This window comes from Calypte anna, chromosome 13, assembly GCF_003957555.1.
Source record: "Calypte anna isolate BGI_N300 chromosome 13, bCalAnn1_v1.p, whole genome shotgun sequence".
NCBI classification, from domain to species: Eukaryota; Metazoa; Chordata; class Aves; order Apodiformes; family Trochilidae; genus Calypte; species Calypte anna.
The window spans coordinates 13,911,078-13,926,551 of record NC_044259.1 but is presented as its reverse complement, the minus strand read 5'-3'; the positions used below and the strand labels follow the sequence as shown (position 1 = coordinate 13,926,551).

Here is a 15,474-nt window from a genome sequence, read left to right as displayed (position 1 = left end):
TCCTATGCAGGCTCCCAGACTGAATATGTATAAGCTTGTATAACTGTGAGCCTCACTCCTCCCAGGAGAAAGGCCTAAAAATGTCACTGGAAGGAGGGCAGGCTTCCTGAAACACCCAGAAAGGCAAGAAGAGGGGCTGGTGCAGTCTCAGATGCTGCACAGCAAGATCCCAATCCTTGCAGTGGAGTTTCCCTGCAGAATCAGAATTAAATTCCAACCCTTAACTCACATCTACAGGAAAAATTCCCCAAGTGTTCTCACTACCAACTTGCTGATGGGGGGCTGAGCACAGCCAGCTCCTGCAGACCTTGCCTATCCCATGGTCCCCCCAAAAAGCATCACTGGTCCTGCGCCCCAGCACACTCTGCACGTGCCCTTGGTTTCAGCTTTTCTCTAGGGTCACCAAATGGTCAAGCTAATTTGAACAGATATTTTTTTTCTTTCTTTCCACTCTTCCTATCAGTCCCCAAGAAACCATTTTGTTTGATCCAAGGTCACCAATTTGACAAAATTAACCACAGCTGAGGGCACCATCCCTCAGTCCCCAGTTGTGGCTGGCAAATCTATTTGTACCCTCCCACAAAGGAGAGGCAGAGTGCAAAGAGCTTTCCTCCTCTTAAATTAAACTATATACTATTAAAAAGCAGTAAAGCAACAGCCTCATTTCCTATGCCTACAAATGCTCATGCTGAACTGTTTGGAATTCAGGATCTGAGGTGAGGATTTAAGCAGCACAACAGGGGGCCACATAATCAAATCCCAGAAAATGCAAAGGAAAATAACTACTGCAGAACCTTTAGGTATTTTTAAATGAAAATAAATAAGCAAACAATTTCACTTTGGCTACAAGGCATTTCAAGTAGAAACTAGGTTGTTGTAAGATTTTTAATTGCAAATGAGTGTAGAAGAAGCAAATGTTTAGCCAACAAACATGCTTTTCATTAACCTCTTGTGCACAAAATCCTGACTGCAAAACAGGTCACAGGACTGGGCCATACCCAGCTACAGACCAAACTGACAGGGAATAATTCTTAAAGTAAAGTAAACAAGGAATAAACTGTTTCCCCTGCACTGGAGACTGATCCTGAGTTAGGCTGACACACTGCCACTACCCTGCTATGCCTACTCTAAACATAACATAAATGTTTAGAAAATCAGACTCTGGCACCATTTGTTGGCTCTGATTCCTAATTTTAAGAGAAGTGGGAAAAAATACGAATCCAAGACAGTAATATCTCTATTTAAAGGCCACATCTGTCTCCAGTACCTCTGTGCCACCCCTCTGCACACTGTCCCTGCTGCAGACCCCAAGCAGCTGCTGCCACTCCCCCAGGAGCCAGGTTTTCCAGCCTTGCAGGACTCACTGCTGGGATGTGATGGAAGGATGCATTACCCACACAGCTTTATTTAGAGCAGAGGCATGGGCTGAGTTAGTGGCTGGCACCTGCCTGGCTATAGGAGCCCATCTGAGCTTGGATGAAGCAGATTTCCCACTCTATGGAGTAGAACAAAAACAGAAGACAGCCTGGAATATCCCCCTTTTGCACACTACCTAAGCAAAGATGTTCTCCCAGTTCCTTCAGCCCAATATCCAGCTGTTAGATATTCCTGGGAGTGAGGACCAAACTATGCATCAGCTCCTGCTGCGGGTTAGTGGGCTCTGTGTAAAATCCCCAAATACCCCAACTCTGAAAAAAATGTCTTTTGCCACTATTCTGAGCTGGTAGGAGCCCTTTCTCAAGGACTGGAAGCCCCTCTATTTCACACATCATGAGTAAATATGAATAAATATGACTTTTTAATAGTTTTTCCTTGCTTGCATACATTATTATAATTGAAAAGCCAATTAGGTCAGGTACAGAAAGCCTTGATAAAACTGTCTTCAAAGTACTCAGCTGTAGCAAAAAAGGGCAGACAGAGACCAAAATAAACCTTTGCCCTAAGTACAACTGGCTGGCAAAAGCAAGGGGAAGAGAAAGGAGGATATTTGAATAAAGGGGGTAATATTTGAATAATGTTGTCACCATTTTACAATTAAAATATATTTCTGTAGTAGCAGACAATTTTTGTAGTTGTGATGGCCTAGAGGTATGAGTATGCCAAAATTTGTGGAGATAAAGAATATATTTTATTCAGCCAATGTGTATTTGTTGGGGAGAGGCAGAGGAAGGGGAGAACAGACAAGCTCTTGGCCACACATGCCTGGTCTTGTAGCACCACAAGGGCAACAATACTTCCCTCCCTGGTCTTGTTACCTTCTGGCCTTGTAAGGACTCTGCTATAACAACTTTTCAGTGACACAGAGACAGAAACACTCTGGCTCAGTACATGGGTGACACATGGTAAGAACAGGAACCTCTCGTGAAATCTGGCTATGACATTCAGCTCTCAGATGTTTCAAGTATTTGCCTACTTACATCATCTTGTTGCTTAAAAATAGTTGTCTATCCATCACATGCACATGCATACACAGAGACATATGTGTTTATATACAGATACACACACACAAGTATATTTTAAAGTTTTTTTATAATATGTATGTCATAAATTAGCAGATCGAAAGAATAAAGGTCAGGAAAACAGCTGGTCTGTCATGAAGCTAATGTTAAACAGCAGCCTCCAGGTCTGCCCTCGATTCTTAGCACTTCTTTGGACTCCAGCACATATTTCATGTTTATGTTCAAATCCCATTCTCTTCCCCTCTCCTGTATCTGCAGTTTTGAATGTGCAGCTTACGCTTACATTTCCTTCCACTGCCTTCCATTCTCAACTTTCACAATCAGCTAAAGAAATACTGGGTTTGATTGTATAAAGCTCAGATGAGGGAGGGTGTTACTTTGATTTCTCTGGGCAAAAGGCCAATAAAAGCTTTTTAACAATGCTGCACAGGGCTGGAAAAATTGGTTCCTAAACTTGCGTTTCCCTTTGCAAGCTGCTCAGCTCATGCAGAGCAATTCTGCTGCGAGTTTACGCCATTTGGTTTTTTTCCCTTTTTGGCCCTGCCTGTGTGGCACCAGGCAGCACCAAGACACCCACATTATCCCCACGTCTGCAGAAACGTGTTCCCAAAGCCTCCAAATTTGCTGGTTTAGGATCTGAATGAAACATCACTGAGTGTCCACATCGATCCACGTCTGCAGCCCAGAGGGGCTGAGCAGGATGCGTGCGCACGCCTGGATGTGCAGCCTGCCCAGCTCAGTGCAGACTACCAGGACCACAAAACAACATCAGCCAGGGCCTTTCCCCCCCTTCTTTTTCCATTAAAAACACTGAGGATGCTAGTAAAATGTTTCCTTCCTTCTTTTTGGTTGCAGGCATCCTTTACCTGTTCTGGCCAATGTGCAACAGAAGCCAATTATTCCTCCTTGGCCTAATGAAAGTCCCCTTTTGGGGGTTTTACAGCAGGTAACAAGAGCTTTACACAACAGCAGATGGGAGGTTCCTGGTTTTTCAGGGAGGGAAGGCATTGGGTTCTGGCCCCCAGGGCTTTTGGAAGTGATATGGATCTGAGAAACATTACTTCCTACAAAGACCAACTTAATGAAGGTCATTTTTACTTATTTTTAGGATTCAAATTATTTTTAATTTTCCTTTCCACATGAGTTCTGTTGGAAAATGGCCCCTTAAAGAGCACGGCATGAAAACAGTTCCTGAGGTAAGATCTAGAAACATTCCAGCATTCTTACATTCACTCTTGCTGTACAATTCACTGTACCTTTTCTTCAGAGGAGACTGTCAGCTTGTCACTCGATATTAAACTGCAAACCTGGTCCAGACTAAGGCTAAGAAATTCTTCTCCTAGCATCACCTCAGGGAAGTGCTGCTCTGTTCAACAAATGAAAAGGGGAAACAGAAAATTATAATGAAATCCATGCTCTCAGTGAAGGGAAGGACACAGCATTCAGAGAACCACGATTATCACACCTCCCAGCACTCGAGACAGAAAACACTGCATGGCAGAACTGAGAGAGAAAACAGTCTCAGAGCAAGTTAAAGACATTTGATGTTATTTCAAGGAACACAGACCCCCTGAGACACTTTCATAAGTGGCACTAAATGAGAACTTAACTTTCTGCAAAGCCAGTAAATACCTCCCAGTGGCAAATATGCTTAGAAATGGCAACTGAAAAAAGTGCCAAGGAATTGCTAAAGTAGTAAATAACTTGGCCACTACCTAAGACAGAATCAGATCCACTCAACACCTCCAGCACGGAGGTCTTTGACATTTGTAGGTATTCAAACAAAAGGATATATCTTTAACCTGAATCAGCCATACACTCAGCAGTGAAGAGTGAGGGATCCCAGGGCATCCAGCTAAGCCTGCATGTGTGAGGGAGCACACTGAGATGGGAGAGGTAGATCCTTATCCCATGCAGACAAATGGAAAGAGAAGGACTGCTAAGCCCACATTTTTTTTTTCTCCAAAATGTATAAACTTAAACTTTCCCCTGCTCCAAACCCTCAGAACCTATCTATCTTCCCCAGAAGCCTTGCCTCTTCCCACTCAGTCTGTGTACACATTTACTTTTTACCTCCAACTCCCTCCATGATGTTACTTTACAAGTCAACTGAAAAGCAAATTACAACAATTCACATCATTTTGTAATCCCAAGCTGGGAGACTTGTGACCAACAGCAGTACAGATCCAGAAGGGACAATCAGCTCTCTCAAGCTCCACATGCCATACAGCCAAAGGGTGCTCAAAAGAATTACTTTCTAGAAAACAATTTTTAGGTCAAAATCATCATTAGCCAGTTGCAGACGATTTTAATTTGCATGTGTTTGTTAGAAATCATGCTAGTTCTATCTCACCTACCATTTGTCAGTTCCCACTTGTCTTTGGTTGGAATACAGAAACATGAATCTCACATGCTTTATCTGAAGCAGCTTTTTCAAGCTCTAACCCTTCAACTTTGAAAAGCTCAGACTCATGTATCCATGGAGCTCCCTCTGCAGCAAGATCTGCTTCTTGTTTTCACATTAGCAAAGTGCTTTGCCTGCCAAAAAGCAGCACTCCAGAGACAAAAGGTGTCAAAATGTCCAGAGAGAAATTCCTTGGAGATCACACCTGAACACTCCTCACTAACACTGGTGCTCCAAGGGCACTTGGACTCCCCCAAACACAGACCCTACGTGGTCTAATGGAAACCAAAACACCACAGCTAAGTCAAAGGCTCTGACTAAAAATAGCAGTGTTTGGATAAAGTTTACAACTCTGTTATGCTGGAAATCATATTTAAGATCTAATGAACTCTTCTGGCCTTAAATACTTGAGAAGCAGGAAATCCTTCCCACACGATCAGCTGGATGGACTCTAACTTTTGGACACAATCTCCTATTCATTCTGGACTGGCACCTTGCAATCAAAAAATATTTGATCTCTTGTATTAGTTGGAAGCAAGAGAAAATATTTACTGATTTTAATAGAGTAATGTGTGCCTGCTCAAGAAGGCTACTCCACCTTCTCAAGTTATTCATTGGCCAGAAGTAAGCATTTCTCAAGTAACTGAGCTCATGCACACAAGGATTCTTGAGCTTGGGGACTTCTGTCTTGGTTTAATGCTGTTACATAAACAACATAGTGAAAAGAATTTTAATGGCATTTTTATGAATGGGGTTCCATTAACATTAGATGGACTGTTGTACTAGCTGGGACTTATGAAGGCCAATAAAGCAACAAAGCAGACTTTCTAATTGCTAAACAACCAAATAAATATATAGTGAATTCAATGCTTGTTGGGTTAAAGATTAAACAAGGCCTGCAAGCAAGGATAATGAGATATTACAAGCAAGCATTTATACAATTAACCATTCCTGCCAGGATACCTTTTCCTCCAGGGGATAATACAGCAGAGCAGCTGAAAAGGTTTTACTTTTATTTGCAGAATAGGGGAGGACTTGGTGGGCACATTTTTATTCCACTGAGCCTACTTATGGTCCAATTAAGGACAAAAAACACACCAAGGAAAATGCTGCAGGACAGAGCAGGTGCTCTGGGAGACAGCAGGTGTATTTTTCCCTATACAGATAGACAGAAAAGTAGAAAAACAGAGTGAGTAGAGAAAACAAACAGCTTCTCCCAAGCAGAGGTCAAGGACAACTCTGCCAGAGGAGACTGGAAAGTTCTGGGGAATTAAGAGTATGGGGCCACTTGGAACAGCTTTACATTTACATTAGAGGAGAAATGCTGAAAGCCATTGCCTGCATCCACTTATTGCAACCAAGCACATCCAGTCCCAAGGAAACACGAATCTATCCCCCCTTAGGGCAAGTGGCCATTGCTCCACGGATCAGAGGCTCAAACTGCACAAGTTTAGCTGAGCGTTCCCACTCCCACCCACAAGATTTAATTTTGCCCAGTGTAATTTATTCCTAGAACACACAAATCCCCAACATTGCCTACTGCTCTCATAGGGCAGCATGCCTGGGGAGGACACCAGCATACCAACACCATGCTGTCAAACAGGCAACTAAAGAGGTTGGGACCTGAAGGATCAGGGTTTGTTGCCTCCTCCCCTGTGGCCAAACCACATTTCAGAACTTGCAGCAAAACAGAAAGTTACAAGTCTACAACCTCATAAAGCATTCTCTTCCCTGCTCTGAAGAGGCTAACAGGGATGTGCTGATCTTGCTCAACCTCTGAGTCACTGTACCTGGAACCAGGTTTAACTCAAAAACCAGAGGACTGTCCCCTCACCTGCATAGGCATTTGCCTGCTGCAGCAGTTCCGTGCACGCGTGCACATCAGCAAAAGCTCGGATTCCAAGACAGTTTGTGGGATGCAGCTGGGACTGAAGAAAGTCACAGCAGTTTTTTCTAACATCCATCAATTGCAATAAACTAGCAGCTGGCAACAAAACCTGCAGAGGCAAGAAAGGGGAATTAAGAGTTAGAAACAAAGTTTGCTTCATAGCTTGCACAAATTAGATGTAGTTCCCCTTCAGACAGCTACACATTCCTGTGGGGCATGAGAAGGAAGGTCAAAATTTTAGCACTATCTGTATGCAGATCCCCATCTGTGCTCTAAGAAATGGAAACAGATGCTGGGCTAAGAGCAAAGCTCTTCTCCCCCAAAAGACCTCAAAACAGTCAAAGAGAGAACTAAACACAAAGAACCATGGGTGCACCTGGATTTGGGCTCAGTTGAAGGTGGGTCTTGCACAGAGATTTTTTTTTTTCCCCTGAAGTGCTTTATGTTCTCTACATACATTACCATCACATTCAAAGCCCACAGCAGCCCAGAACTCCATCGCCCCCAAAACCTTGAGCTTTCTTATTTCCAACAAAACCTCCCGTGAGCAAAATGTCCAAACTATCAACGTAGAGAGGGAGTTCACAGGAGATCAAGCAGGTTTTGGTGACAGCAAGACTCTCAGGAAACATGGGGCCAACTATTGAAATCAATGGCCTTCATTTTCACCCATGCAAAATGCTGTGGACACTTGCAGTTCATGGCTGCATCTGAAAACTAAGTACTACTTTGTAACTACAAAAATAAATACAGGAAAGGGAGACTGAATTGGATCAGGAAAGTGACATCTGCTGGAAAAACCCCCTTTGAAGCCAGTCAGTGGGACAGGAAGTCGAAAATCACGTCGGTCAGGATGTTACAGCCCATGACATCAGCTACTTCCTTTCTTATGTCGTACAGCAACTGCAGACGTGTCTTATCCCAGCTTTTCCATAGCTCTGGCAGCTTCACACATGGCCTTCCAACCAGGCATTTGTGCTCACCATCTGAGCACAAATTTCTGGAAGATTATTTCCAACTCAAAAAAACCCCACAAGCAGCTGTTAAACAAAACAAAGGGGTTAACAGCATCCACCTCCCTGGATCTCGATGGCAAGGAAGGGCAAAAAACATCCCTTCCCTCTCCCTGCATTTCTGCCCCCACAGTCCCATTCTACATTAGGGCAGGACATTCACAACCTGCCCCAGGTCTTTTCTAAGCCACTGATGCATTCCAGCTCCAGCCCAGCTCTACAGTATCTGACTGCTGCCAAGCAGCCTCCCCAACAGGCAACAATAAAAAAAAGAAATCAATTAACCCAGGAGCCCCTCTGGCCCAAGCTTTTGATGCCAAGAGGAGATTAGCTTGTGGTTTTGATTAAATCAAGATAGCAATGCTCTCACATTTTTGAAACCTAGCTGTGAACCAATTTCAATCTAGCTGAACCATCTCCTTGTAGCAGCAGAAAGCCAAGCACCTGACTTGCACAAGGGCTGTGGGTGAAGAAGTCAGACTCTCTGCAAAGCATCTCTGGCCACATAACAGCCAAAGCTTCCTCCACACACATCCAGCCATCACGTGGATGTGCCTGCAACTGGAGGTAGGCTGCTAACCTCCAGTATTTTGGCTATTGCCTCTAAACCAGAGGATTCTCACCACATACTACAGCTTCTTGGACATCCTTCTGCTGATCTTACAACCTGATGCAGACTTGACAGGGCAGCACAGGAGCCTTATGCCATTGCAGCTATTGGAAAAGGAGCATTCTCATATAGCATATTTTAGAAGTAGGGCATAAATAGCACAGCATATCAAGAGATGAGTGAATTTTCTCTTTCTCATTTCCCAGCTGAACATCTCAGCACATATCTTGTTTTTACCAGGGAAGGCAAAGAGCAAGCAAGGGATATCCGCTAGCACAAAGTCTGTTTCCTTTAGAAATAACAAGAGGAAATGCCCTGCCTAAACGTGCAGCAGGACCAAACTGCAACTCCATTAATATCCAGGCAAGTTACTCACTTAGGTCTGGATTTGGCTCTTAATATTTGAACTCAAAGCACTGTGAACAGCTCAAGGAGAGCTGACATCTCTACCAGATCAAAATCCAATCATCTTTTGAAACTGTGTCAAAATTATCTGCTATTACTATCAAGACTGACTTCTTCGCTAAATAAATTATGTCAGCACCCTCATCTATGCTCTGTGAGTATATATATGTATATATATATATATATACATCCATAGCCACCTTATTCCCCAGCTGTGTTCTCTTGCTCTGCAGACTCTGTATGAATCTCAGGTTTTACAGAACACTGGCTGTGCTATTAAAAACTTCCATAAACCTTTGATGTCTCTGAACTTGAAACATCTTTCAGCCAGAAGTGCTCTGTGCTGCTGTAAGATTCATTCAATAGGCAGGGCATTAATGCTGGACTTCAGAGACTGGGGTTAGCTCCCTGCTCTGTTACAGCCCTCCAGGTAACCTCAGCCAAGAGTTAATCTACACCATTTCTCCCTTGCAGAACTGGGAAAGGAGCATTTCCCCAAGGCAGGGGATATACTGTATCTTATAAACTCTTCTGACAATGTAGTCATATTGGAAGGCAGATAAGGGTACTGGCTGTAATCCTCAGCAGCATATCCAGGGCCACAGCTGGGACCCCACATCTGCCCAGATAGGGCAACAGCTCCCAAGTGCTGTGACCAGAGACAAGAACATTTGCATTTGCAAAGGCAGGTTAAATACCTGGTTTTAACTGGACAGCTATAAAACTGCACAAGTAATGGAAATAAAGTTACATTATTTTCCAGTGCTAGGGAGGCAATTAGGCTTTATCACTCCCCAGCTGACACCAAGCAGTGCTGAGGGTGAACACAGCCAAGGCAGGGGCATGTGTAGCAGGACCACAGAGTCACAAAACCTCTTTTGGAGCAGGAAGGAGAAGGGATATAAAGGTGAGAATGAAAACTGGGAAGCACTTGTCCAACTCTCTCCTGATCTACCATCTCCAATTCCACTGCACAGAACAGTTACACCATCCCTTGGTTAAACAGTGGGATAAACCAGTGGAGATGTGTCTATCAGACACAGCACAGTCCTCTGGTGCCACAGCCACAAGTTTCTCCTCACCTTTCTATCAGGCCAAGCCAATCTAAAAGACTTTCCACAGGCCAAGAAAAGTTCCCATGCAACTGCTGTGGCACCCCAGAGGTCAGCCTTGCTGCTGACCAGGGCTCTCCAGCACTCCAGAAGGGCAACACAAGGCAAGGAGTTTTTGCTCCAGGGAGAAAGATAGCCCTGATTTACTGCATCTCCTAAAGCTGAGCTGAAAGACTCTCTGCCTCACTCTGGTCTTGCTCCTACCATAGCTGCAGTTTTCAGAGTGAACAGAGGGAATGGAGAAGAACATCCCTTTATCATCATAACTGCATCTGCCACAGATACTGCTGCAAAATCCTAAGTCCCCACGGAAAGCTGAGGTGCAGAAGCACACTTCTGAAAAGGAAATGCTGCAGCTTCTAGCAGAGCTTTTTTCCCCCCTCCTTTCTCAAGCCATTTTTTAATTACAATTATTATGTCTGCAAAGCTGACAGTCTGAACATTTATTTCCTTCAGACAGCTGATTTCCAAACTCTTCTCACTTCTTTCTACATGAGCCATATCTCCAGCTGTAGTAGTGTACAAGGACACAGCCCACGTGTGAAATCAGGTTAATCAGGACTTTTCCTGAGGAATCACTATAAACCTAATGGTAATTACTTTCTTAATTGGGAGAGTAATTCTCACACTGATCTCAAGTAATTAGGTGCCATGAGTATGGATGGGTGGAACAAGCTGAAGAGGGATTGTATTCACTCCCTACAGCCAAAAGTCCAGATGTCTTCATAGGAATGCCTGGGAGAACAAAAAGTTCCCTTCCCAGATCTCTTCATTCAGCTCTGCTCAAGGACACCATCTTGAGCCTCTTCTTCATTGCTGGACGTTGCCCCCATCACTCTTCACTGAGCTGACAGGTTTGATATGAGTGCTGGGAAGCAAGCAGCAATGCAGGCAATTCAGCTGCAAAACCAAGACCTAACTCTTCTGTCCAAGGAGCTGACATGTTAAAACAGCCATGTTTAAAACACAGGCATGGAGCAGCAGGCCCTGAGCTTTGTTTGACATGTCCATGTAATTTCCAATGAAGTCAACCAGGGCTGCATGTGAGCATCTACAAATTTCCTCACTTTAGTTTTTCTCACTTCTACAGAAACTGTACAGCACTTTACTCCAAATCAATTTGCTAATCCTTCAAATTAATCTCTTTGTCATGCATACGAATAAGATGTCTTTACAACTAACCTTTATGGGGATGCAACAGAAGAAGGCAGTAAAGACAGAAATCCCAGGATGGATTTTTCTGAGAGTGCAACATGACTGCAATGAAGACAGAAATTCTTCCTTGCTCCATGCCTTCCAAACAAGTGACAATTTAAATCTCAAATGTATGTTCAGAGGCAAAACACTGCTCAGCACTGAAGCCTCTGTAGCATCCACCATTCCTGGGCCCTCCCTGCTACTGCATCTATATTGTTTTGAAATGTCTCTCTAAAAATGACATTCCAGTGCATAAAGCAGTGTTTCATTTGTCAGGGCAACTCTCAGCAATGTACCCAAACAGTGTTAGAGGAGAGTATTTGCTCCCATGGAGTGAGGGTGGACTGAAAATCCTCTTTACTTCCAGTAATTCACTATGTAGCCAATGCCTGGAGCTGACTGACTGTGCTTGGAGCCTTGTACACACATCCTGCCTTGCATAAAAAGCACCAAACTGGACCTTCTGCAATGAAATGACAATCTGCTACAAAAATACATGCTTAGAAAAATAGTCTCACTTCCTGAGCATCATATCAGGCCTACAAAAGGACAAAGACACAGGTTTCCATTAGAAAAGAAACAACAAAAATACTGGAAAAAGATTTGTTGTTGTGAAGTGCTGAGCATGCCTCAGCTTTTGAGCACACTTGGCAGCACTCACTCCTGCACTCTCATGTCACCTTTGCTGCTCACCTTCTTCTCATTTCAATGCTCCTCTCATTTTATTTTGCTCCCTGACAAGAATGTCTTTTCATTTATTCACATATTTTGGTAGCTTGGTTGCATCTGTTCAGTTCATATCATTTAGCAATCTTTTTTTCTTGCAGTTCCTACAATTAAATTGCCTGGCACCTTCACCCAGAAACTGTTTCTTCCAGCTACTGAGGAAGTCTGAAAAAACGTGTGTCAAACTACACAAATCTCCTTTAAAATGCACCTTGACCCTGCTAGGAAGCTAAATCTTATGACAAGGCAATAGGAGAGCTCAGAAGGTACTTGCTGGTAAGGGGAATGTCTCACCATGCTCAAGAAAGAGGGTGAAGGAAGGTTGGTGAAACAGCACAGATCAGCTGCCAGCAGGATGGATAAAAGCAGTGGGCATCACCAGGATGTGACAATCCAGGGGACCCAACCTGCTCATTTCTTCCAAAGACTGACACTGCTAACCCAAACCAGAGACTGGAAGGAGCCTAATGTTTTGTTGTTCATGTTGTTTGCCTTCACTGACATGAATCTCTCCAAACAACCACAGATTGTTCTTTTCTGGAAGCTTTCTTTCTTGTGGCTGGAGGTGAACATTAACCTATTTGCAGCACTCTGCTTGGGAGCAAAACACCCAGAGACAGGATGGAAATTTCTCTTTAAAATTCCTATTGGTTTCATCACAAAACTATATTAAATTCCATAAAACATTTTCAGATTGGACATTTTTAACATATAATAACATTTAAATTAGTCGGTTAATCTTGAATTAGATCAGCGTCATCTCTCAGCTCCCATGAATTACCCTATCTCCAGTCTAAAGAGCTACTCAGAGTAGTTACTTAAATAAATCCTGTAAAGTTAAAGAACCTGCTTTATTAGACTGCTAAAAACATCATGCCCAAATCTTAGTATTCACCAATTTATTTTTTTTTTATCTGAGAGATGGCAGCCAAAGTACTGACAGGGTCATACTTCACTCTTATTAATCCCTAGGCCACAGAAAGCAGACTTTGGTTAGTTTTGACTGAAAAAGAAAGCTTTCTGGCTGCTCAGAAAAGGTTACATCTGACTTCTCCAGAGGCCTTCTGGGCAGGTCTGTGCTGCAAATGCAGTCCAGGACTGAGCAGATTCTCCAGCCCACTCCAGCTCCCTCAACATCCCCAGGTGCAGCCATGCTGGAACACTGAAATTACCCCACAGGACAACAGCCAGAGCAGGTGTAGTCACTTCCAGCAAGCTTCAGTCAAGGCAGAATGACTGGAGCCAGTGCACCAGATGGTGTCCCAAGCTCAGTATGTCCTACATGCTGGGTGGGTGCTTTTGGGCCACCTAACCACCAGCAGTAAGGAAGGAAAGCCTATGTTTGAGAGAACATGTGGATATAATCTTCATATTTCTTCCCAAGGGAAAAGGGACCAGCCCAAGAGGGTGTAAATGTCATTTTTCCTCCTGCAATGGGAGATGCCAGAGGTCCAAGGAATTACATCCCAGTTTCCTACTGAATCAATGCTGTATCTCAGCTCCTTATGATCCTGACTGTACACTGTAGGTGAACATGAGCTAAGCTGCAGGCTGCTGGTCCCAGTCACTCAGCTGGATTTGAGCCTCAGCTCCTTTGCTCTAATGCCACCTTGAAGGTCTCCTCTCTACTGATCCTCAGTGGCTTGTCCTGCACAGCCTCACTGCAGGGCAACCAGTGTCCACATTACTATGAATGTGACAACTGACAGGTTCAAAGCATGCCAGAAAGTCAAGTTTGTAAAAGTGGAGGGCAGGAAGGTGGAAGAAAAGGCATCTACAAATATCATGAAGGATGGCACAGGGCTTAGACTGCAAAGTGGACATAGTTCAGGGGTTTGTCCAAGTTCTTGCTGGAAGAGTGACAGGTCAACAAGAACCTGAGCCCTCCCTAAGGGATTGGAAAAGAAGAGCATGCCCCATACCCAGCAAGAACCTCATTTCAAACAGAACCTGCCTCATTTTGCCATCTTAATTAGGTCAACAGAAGGCATGCAGCAGCACTGCCACCCCCTCCAGCATCACAGACACAGACCTTTTACCCTGACCAATGTCTAAGACTCAAACAAAGACAGAGACCAACCAAAAAGCACATCCGTATACAAGCTCCCAGCATCCCTCCCAGAAATCAGTGGCTAAGTGCACAGCTGTTTTCTTACCACAAATGCAAGCAGAGGCAAAGAAAAAGCTTTACCAGGAGCCACAGCCATGTGACACACAGCTCTCCCTGAGCATCCTGCTTTATCTGCAGGCTGCCTTTCACAATTACTCTTTCAACTTCTAGACAAATATTTACCTCAAACAACTTCAAGACAGAGTGTGCACACACACACACAAAAAGGGAAAAATGCCCTCATTTGAACAATATATTTCACTCAAAGCTCTGCCAAGCAACTGAAACTACCCAGAAAAATTAAAAAACTAACAGCCATATTTCTCAGCCATGACCTTAAAACATTTGACTCACTGCTTCTTTGAGTCTATTCTGACCTTCGACAGACTGACCCACAAGTCAGCACAGCTTCTTGGAAGGCAAATGCCTGCTCTCATTATAAGAGCTTGACACAAATGCTAAATGCAACATGACTTAAGCACAGGGAGAGCAGCAAAGTGCCTCAAGACCAAAGCGAGGCTGGAAGTAGTTCTTTTCAAGCTCAACCTTTTACTTTCTGCAGCCTGAAGAGATCACTCACCCCCAAAGGACCTGTGCCTTTGAGTTTCAAGCTTTTTACTTGGGTCTCTAAGGGAGCTGTTGAACCAGACCTACCTGCACGTTCTCTTCTGTGACCTCGATCTCAGCAGTGTAGATATAATCAATCAGCTTCCTCAGTGTCTGCCCATCAACATCTTTTATTTCAATCTTCTTGGCTTTACTTTCAGACATGTCTCCTGAAATGCATTGCAAAAGGACAGTTAAGAGTTTTTTCCCTATACATGTAGAACATCCTCCAGGTAACTGACTCAAAGACTGCCTTGGCACCATCCCCAACCATTGAAGGACAACCAGCAGGATTCCCAGAAGCCTCTTAATGCCACCTTAAGAACACCTCAACATATGAAGACATTAGTGTCAAATAAAAGAAGTCAACACAACAAGCTCTATTTCTTGCCAGAAAATAACATGCCAAGGTTATTGCCACCTTCAAATACAGAAGCTAAAAAAAAACCCCAAACCAGTACAACCCTCAACCATGTTTTATCATGGGGAAAGACCTGAAGACACTCTGGACAAGTCTTAAGAGCGCTTTAAAAAAAATATATATATAAAAATATAAACTATACATATATAGGTAGATGAGTATGTTCAAAGGGTGCTTCATGGTATATCCTACAATAAAAGTGAGGGACCATTGCCATCATTCGACAAAAGAAGCAGAAACCTGCTGAGGAAAACAAGCCAACATGCCAGCAATTACAGGCAATGTTCTGCAAGATTCTCTCCTAAAACACCCTGCTGCAACCTGTCCACACAGCTACACTTTGTACAAAGGATCTGTGCAGAAAGATGTATTCCTCATCTATCACCTTCCAAACCTCGCACCTCAGAGGCAATGCAGCCTTTGGATCTAAACTGTATCTTTTCTCCAAATATGTAACTTTAAAATTAAAATAAATAATAAATTAAATTTAAAAAAAAACAGCAACAACAAATACACAGAACTA

General features: G+C 43.5%; 1 protein-coding gene across 5 annotated transcripts in view; it reads right to left on the bottom strand.

The window, feature by feature from the left end:
- The window catches only part of KLHL3 (kelch like family member 3), a 43,787-nt gene that overhangs the window by 14,616 nt on the left and 13,697 nt on the right, over window positions 1-15,474 (bottom strand). For all 5 annotated transcript variants that reach the window (XM_030459260.1, XM_030459262.1, XM_030459261.1 and 2 more), the window contains exons 4-6: window positions 14,579-14,700; window positions 6,698-6,860; window positions 3,716-3,825 (exon numbers count right to left, since the gene is read on the bottom strand). In XM_030459260.1, the coding sequence (XP_030315120.1) occupies window positions 3,716-3,825; window positions 6,698-6,860; window positions 14,579-14,700 (395 nt within the window). The remainder of the gene's footprint in view (window positions 1-3,715; window positions 3,826-6,697; window positions 6,861-14,578; window positions 14,701-15,474) is intronic.